The sequence below is a fragment of the Lolium rigidum genome, chromosome 6 (genome assembly GCF_022539505.1).
Source record: "Lolium rigidum isolate FL_2022 chromosome 6, APGP_CSIRO_Lrig_0.1, whole genome shotgun sequence".
NCBI classification, from domain to species: Eukaryota; Viridiplantae; Streptophyta; class Magnoliopsida; order Poales; family Poaceae; genus Lolium; species Lolium rigidum.
This window is the reverse complement of record NC_061513.1, coordinates 98,471,030-98,477,482: the sequence shown is the minus strand read 5'-3', so window position 1 is coordinate 98,477,482 and position 6,453 is coordinate 98,471,030. Positions and strand designations below refer to the sequence as shown.

Below are 6,453 nucleotides of genomic sequence, written 5' to 3'. Positions count from 1 at the left end.
ATGTGACAGAAAGCATCGGGAGACTTGGGGTAGGACGAGTCCTGGCCGGAGGAGGCCCCTCCAGTGGAGGAGATGGGTAGTTCAGCTGGAGCAGCCAACGTTGGTGGAGGCCACCAGCAGACTGAGCCCCGGACAGCGAGCTCGAGCTCCGTTCGATCCGGGCCGGCGGCGAGCTTGTGGGAGAGACGCGGCGGGACCGGACGAGGCAGCCAAGGAGGCAACCGGAGTGGTCAGACGCGGGGTGGTGGAGGGCAGGGCGAGGGCAAAGAGGAAGATAGGGGCGGGCGCGGCGGAGATGGGCGAGCGCGGCTGCCGGCCGGTCGTCGCCAGAGTTGCCTGGGAGCTTTTCTTCTTCGCTCTGGAGAGAGAAAGAATGCCAACGAGATGTGTGCGTACGGGCACAACTTTGTTTATTTCCACTCAGGGGTAAAAGGGTCATTGCAAGTTGGGATTATATCTGATCAAGAACATATTGTTTTAATTAGCAGTAAATCACACGAACAGGGCATTTGAGCAAACTGACGAAGTAAAGTGGGGCATTTGAGTCATGCCAAAGTAAATATGACGTTTGGGGCAAATGACAAAGTAAAGTGGGGCATTTTATCAAATAGCCCTCCAGCAAGCCTCTTCCTTGCCTGGCGACGGCGAGGAGAGCAGCAGCAGTTACACATCTACCACTTCGGCCCCGCCGGAGGTAAAGTACTCTTCCTACTCCATCATCCAAGTGGAAAAAAGCGCGCCTGCATAACTAAGTTTCATCCATCTAGATTCTTGCGTTCTCCCGACCAACTTCTCCGGCATGTCTGCACGAACGATTCGCCCCCAACGATCCTGACTCTCGAGTAGCGCTTTCCCGTTCTTGACTTTCTCTAAGATTCTAGTACTACTACGGTTGTAGATTTTGTGGTCTGAGTTGGTCTCGATGTGTGGATTGCCGTGCCTTGTGGTCTGGACATTTATCCGGATTTGTTTTTGTTTTCCGTCGGAACCTGAAAGTCAAGTCGATTCGATTGCTATATGTTCGCATCCTATAGATTTGCAGAAGCCACATTGTACTACTTCTCTCTTATGGTGATTTTTTTTTTTGACTGTTCCGCTAGGGTTTCTTTACTTTCTTATGTTGAAATAACTTGTTCATATTTTATTTTTCATTGAAAATCGGGTTATTCTGATTTTCCGTATACATCTATTATCGTTGCTGACGGCAAATCGTATTGAGATGTAACCACATCTATTCCTTGAAAACGGGGTTATTCTGATTTTCCATGTACACCATATAGTGGCATTGGTATTGGAACTCACATTAGCATTTCTAGTATTCTCTTCTTCAATCTCAGCACTTGATTCCAAATCGCTGTTAATATATATGCACGAAAAAGTAAATGAAATTTCATCCCAATATAGCTTTACAGGCAACACAGCTGATACCTTTTCATCAAAAAAATAAAATCAGTGAGTTAATACTCATGTCTAGTAAGCAAACTGTGATGGGAAAGTAACCGTAGTAGGTAAGGTTTCCGGGTTTCAGATTGATGGTGAATACATAATATTAGGATTAACATCTATACAATACAACAGATTGATTGCTATTTCCTTTTTTGTCTCTACGCTAACGTGCAGCTTCACGTATATGTAGCATAAGCTTCAAGGTATCAAGGCCAAAATATGGGTTCAGCTGTGGATGAGTTCACCCCACTTTCTCAGCTAAAATATGGAATTGGAAACTGTAAAGTGCGGGTGCGCGTCTCGCGCTTATGGGAGTCCTTCAATCCGAAGAATGACATTTCGTTCGGCCTTGATAGCCTTCTGATCGATGACCAGGTGATGTACTCCCTACCTTAAGTTATACACCAAAAGAATGATCACGTTGCTTGCTGGCTACTAGTGTTAAACGACCGTCCTTTAAGTTTTTGACGCACTGATGCTTCTAGTTGTTTTCCACTTGTAGGGTAAAACTATGCAGGCCCGTGTAGATCCCGACGATATAGACCTGTTTGAAGATCAGCTAGTTGAAGGGAAGGTGTATGCATTATCAGATTTTACAGTTGATGTTATGAGGGAAGACTACATGTGCTGTAGCAATAAGTGGACCATGTACTTTAAACGGCAGACAGTGGTCAAGGAGATACAAGGAGATATTGATTCGATACCCCTCCACAGCTTTGAGTTTGTTAAGTTTAAGGACCTCCGTTCCAGGTGTGACGACAAGAGCTTGTTAACAGGTATATTTGTTTGGAACAGAAATTTTGATAATAGTTATACCTGACACATGTATATGTCATTCTTTTTCTTACAAGTGCTGATATAAATTATATAGATGTTCTGGGCCACATCGTATATGTTGGGGAGCTGCAGGAGGTCTCGAAAAAATCCCGCCATATAGAAATTTGCAATGCAAGTATTCGAGATTTGAGGTAACAGAATACAGCTCTTCCTTTGGAAAATTGACGTGCCTTGATAATTCCTCACTAGCGGAGTTACTATTTACAGTGGAAGGAATCTGAGTGTCACACTGTATGGAGATATCGCCTGCGGTTTTGCTGAGGATATGCTCCAGAAAGGCCTAGAGTCCTCAGTTGTTGCTGTCTTTGCAGGAATGCGCGTTGAATCCACACATTCAGGTTAATCATTGACCCACCCTTTAATTTATCAGTATCTACCATGTGAAATTGCTGAATTATATTCCTTTCTTTAATCGTTAAACTTTATTCTGTCTATCATTCGACAGAGTCATAGTGTGTACTCAAATCATTTGGTGCCATTTGTTCTAAAGTTGTGATTTCCTGGTGTTATAGTTTGCTCTACAACATGTTCAAAGTACTATCTAGATTTGGATATACCAGAGGTGCAAGAATTCTGTGAGAGGTGAGTGAAATTGATACATTTAAACCCACATTGATGGTTGATCTAAACTCTATGGCTAACTGGTTTGCGTGCATACAGTCTGCGCATTCAGCAAGCAAACCCTGCTCCAGAAAAGACCCCAGCTCAGAAGTTAGCCGAGAGTTGGCGAACAATCGAACAGATAAAGAGCCTCGATCCAGAGGAGTACGACGAGGTAAATTAAGTTGCTGGTCTTCTGGTGGCGTGCAAAGCTTATCTCTTTTACTCACGTATCTACTATCTTCACTTGCAGGATACTATGTTCTTGTGCAGGGTCTCCCTGCTTGATATAGATTGCACCAGTGGCTGGTGTTATGCTGGATGCGAATTCTGCCAGAAGTCAATGGGCAGGAACCCAAGAAAATACAGGTGCATCCGATGTGGCCCAGTTAAGAGGCCAGTTCAAATGTAAGGACCGGCAACGCAATGCTGCCATTGCAACAGTGCTGTTCTCAATATATACTTGTTGCTGAATTCTCAAGTCACTAATTACCACACTGCTGTTCTGGGCCCGTAAGGTACAAGCTAAAGGCGAAGGTGCAAGATGCTACTGGCACAATGGATTTGATGATCTTCTGTGAGGTGGCGGAGAAGCTGGTTGGTGTCTCTGCGGAGGAACTCGTCGATGAGATCGAGGATGATGACGATTGGTACACGCTGCCGGAAGAAATCGAGGATCTTCTTGGCTCGACCCACACCTTCCAAGTATTTGACAAGTACGGTCACGGGAGCTTCTCGGTGAATTCGATCATGGACCATGTTAGCCCCCCAGTCGCTGCTGCCACCGCTACTCAATCCAAGGAGGAGCCTGACCTTGAGGACAGTGTTAGCCTGACCCCAACCACTACTCAATGCAAGGAGGGGCCTGTTCCTGAGGGCAGCGCTCCAGCGGAAGAAGCACGGTCGAAGTCCGCTAGACTCCAGAAGCCCAACAAGCGTCTGCGTGGGGACGACTGGATCAACTAAGCGGATTGGGCCATTCTGCAACTCGTTTTAGTGTATCTAGGCTAGGAAGGACCCTTCTGTTCCCTTCTACCCTGGAACAGCTATCTACTTCTGAGACTCGATTTAGTTTAAGTGATGTGTGAGTCTGACTCGATTTAGTTTAAGTGCTGGGTGACACTGTGACTTGATTTAGAGTGCTGGGTGACAAATCTTTAAACCCTTTGAACAATGCTTAGCTCATTGTTAGTGGAATATGAGATTCACCCGGGCGACCAGCTATGGTGGAGGATGACAATGGCAAATTTCAACTGTATCTTGCTTCTACTCCGTAGTTCCCAATACAAGCACTCACTAGCAGTAGAAATGGTGGCTTTGGCCCCTTATTTCGAGAGAATTCAGTGAGCCCTATTAATCGTTAGGCTGTACGAAAGAAAATATTTGACGCTCCTATTATCCTATAGGAGCACACAAACCGTGTTCATTCATGGGCCACCGAGTTAACTGAATGTCGAGCAAATCAAACGTCAGAAAAACAGGATACACTTCATTGTCAGAATTTCTGTTAAGGCAATTGGACCTGGTTAGTGCAGCAAGGAATTATTTAGTAGACGCACAGGCTGAATGGTACACCCACTCAAGCAAAAACTTACAAAATGGACAAAGTCACAACGGGGCATCTCAGGAGAAGTGAACCACAGACATCTCAAACTGCTTAATGGAACTCATAATAGTAGCACTTTCCCTTAACAGGATCAAAATCTGACAAGGCATAGTTCTCGCCAACACGATCATAAGTTATCTCAATTTAAAGAGTGCACTGTAAACACAAAGGAACCAGCCTCCTTAAACACCTAAAAGCCATCACACTGTCTACTCCATGCTTGCCAGCCAAGATGAAACAGCAATCTAAGACCTGGGCTTCTCCTTCTTCTCCTTGAAGAGGGCGAGCAGAGACACACCAGATACCTTGACGACCTTGAACCGGACACCAGGAATATCTCCCACAGCATGCCCCTTACGACCGAATCCAGCAATCAACACCTCGTCCTGGATGGAGAGAGAGAAGAATTAGTAACATATGGCAGAGCAAAGCATTTGAAAAGTACGATAAAGGATGTACATTTTCCTCGATGTAGTTCAAGCAACCATCATTGGGCACGAAGGCAGCAATCTTCTTTCCATTCTTCACAAGCTGCACACGAGCACACTTACGGATGGCAGAGTTAGGCTGCTTGGCCTCAATACCACTGCAATAGAGCCATCACATATTAGTGTCACCACATAAAACATGGGTAAGAAAAGCATATCGTGCATTCCAACATACATCTTCTCCAAAACAATGCCCTTGGCGTGAGACGACCCAGCGAAGGGTTTCTTCCACTCATTACCCAAGTGGCTCTTCTTGTACGCCTTGTCAGCCCACCTCTGGTTCCTGCGGTGGGTCTTGAGCTTGCGCCCAGCTCCCATACCACGTGTCTTACTGAAAAATGATCAATTCACAGTTACAACACAGCAAAACAACATACAAAGCATCAGGACAGCTTAGCATTTGATTCTTGAAAACAAAAAGGCAAGTAACTAGCAACATAATGCATGGCCTACAGCATAAGTAACACAAGTAAATAGTATGAATGCAGCAACAGGTTGGAATGGTACAAACGCATGGCCAAAGGAATGTCTGTAGATCTAAACGGCAACAGTTTTGCAAATAAAATACGAGTGCCTGAAATTTCATATCAACTGAACAGAATGCTACCTACATCTGCTGCCTGTCCGATGATTCAATACAAATAATGGGTTAGCGAAAACAGATGCACTATTAAATTAAGGCAGATCCAATGATACAAGTGTATGCTACCATGCATAACCCCCGGATCCAAGATTTGGGCCAAGGAAATATGACTACACAGCAGCAACGAATTAATATCGCTTATGAATATGTTTAGTGCTGACGTTGTGTAATCTGATCAGCACTTGACCGTCCATAAGCTCGGATTCATGACGCGCGATTTGCAGAATCTAACCAAATAACAGCGAGAAAGCTCCCGCCGCCATGCCTCTAAATCGCGCAGGCGCAGTACTGAGGGCACAAGAATAGACCATTCCAGATCGCTAATTCTAGGCATGAAACAAGCATGGAGAATCCGTCGTAGGAATGTGACGGCGAGCTTACCCCATGTTGACGGAAGGGCTCGAGAGACCTCCGAGGTGGCGGCAGCTGTAGCGGCGGCGGCGAGGGAGCGCGAGCTGGGAGCGGCGGCGGCAGCAATAGAGGGGGAGGGGAGGTTGCGGGGAGGCGAAGCTCTTTATATGTGTCTGCTTTCGTGCCTAGGGTTTGCTTGTGGGGCTCGTTGCTTTGAGATGCGTGGAGGCTGATGGAACTACGGCCCTGAATCGGGTGATTACTATACACCGCTCATTGCGGGAGTGAGCGGGCGATCCGCACACCCCCTCGTCTATGGGCCTGGCCCAGGTTCGTTTCGAGTAGTTTTTTTCCACCAACGGAGGCTTCTGTTCCTTCCTCTCTTTTTTTCCGGTTTTTTAGGTTCTCCTGGTTTTTCCCTCCAGTTTCTAGTTTTATCGATCGGTTTTCCTGAATTTTAAATTTTCGAAATTTTTCGATTT

General features: G+C 45.8%; 2 protein-coding genes across 2 annotated transcripts; one reads left to right on the top strand and one right to left on the bottom strand.

Annotated features, from left to right (window-relative positions):
- The first annotated feature begins 678 nt into the window (after nucleotides 1–678).
- LOC124663014 (replication protein A 70 kDa DNA-binding subunit E-like) lies at nucleotides 679–3,849 on the top strand. Its single transcript, XM_047200778.1, has 9 exons — nucleotides 679–694; nucleotides 1,637–1,821; nucleotides 1,949–2,222; nucleotides 2,318–2,414; nucleotides 2,491–2,621; nucleotides 2,796–2,865; nucleotides 2,944–3,058; nucleotides 3,137–3,291; nucleotides 3,402–3,849. Exons 2-9 carry the CDS (start codon nucleotides 1,666–1,668, stop codon nucleotides 3,847–3,849), a joined length of 1,446 nt encoding a protein of 481 aa, XP_047056734.1. The 5' UTR covers nucleotides 679–694; nucleotides 1,637–1,665.
- Nucleotides 3,850–4,516: 667 nt separating this feature from the next.
- On the bottom strand, nucleotides 4,517–6,086 carry LOC124667587 (40S ribosomal protein S23). Its single transcript, XM_047204844.1, has 4 exons — nucleotides 6,002–6,086; nucleotides 5,153–5,308; nucleotides 4,949–5,075; nucleotides 4,517–4,875 (listed from the first exon to the last, which is right to left on the bottom strand). The coding sequence occupies exons 1-4, from the start codon at nucleotides 6,004–6,006 to the stop codon at nucleotides 4,735–4,737; spliced, it is 429 nt and encodes a 142-aa protein (XP_047060800.1). The 5' UTR covers nucleotides 6,007–6,086; the 3' UTR covers nucleotides 4,517–4,734.
- Between the last annotated feature and the right edge of the window lie 367 nt (nucleotides 6,087–6,453).

What these genes read in the sequence shown, in the direction of transcription:
- LOC124663014 (XM_047200778.1), top strand. Translation starts at nt 1,666, where the DNA reads ATGGGTTCAGCTGTGGATGAGTTCACCCCACTTTCTCAGCTAAAATAT. An exon ending in GCCTTCTGATCGATGACCAG is followed by an intron (nt 1,822 to 1,948) that starts GTGATGTACTCC and finishes TTCCACTTGTAG; the next exon opens with GGTAAAACTATGCAGGCCCG. An exon ending in CGACAAGAGCTTGTTAACAG is followed by an intron (nt 2,223 to 2,317) that starts GTATATTTGTTT and finishes TAAATTATATAG; the next exon opens with ATGTTCTGGGCCACATCGTA.
- LOC124667587 (XM_047204844.1), bottom strand. An exon ending in GGCATTGTTTTGGAGAAGAT is followed by an intron (nt 5,076 to 5,152) that starts GTATGTTGGAAT and finishes GCTCTATTGCAG; the next exon opens with TGGTATTGAGGCCAAGCAGC. An exon ending in TGAACTACATCGAGGAAAAT is followed by an intron (nt 4,876 to 4,948) that starts GTACATCCTTTA and finishes CTCTCCATCCAG; the next exon opens with GACGAGGTGTTGATTGCTGG.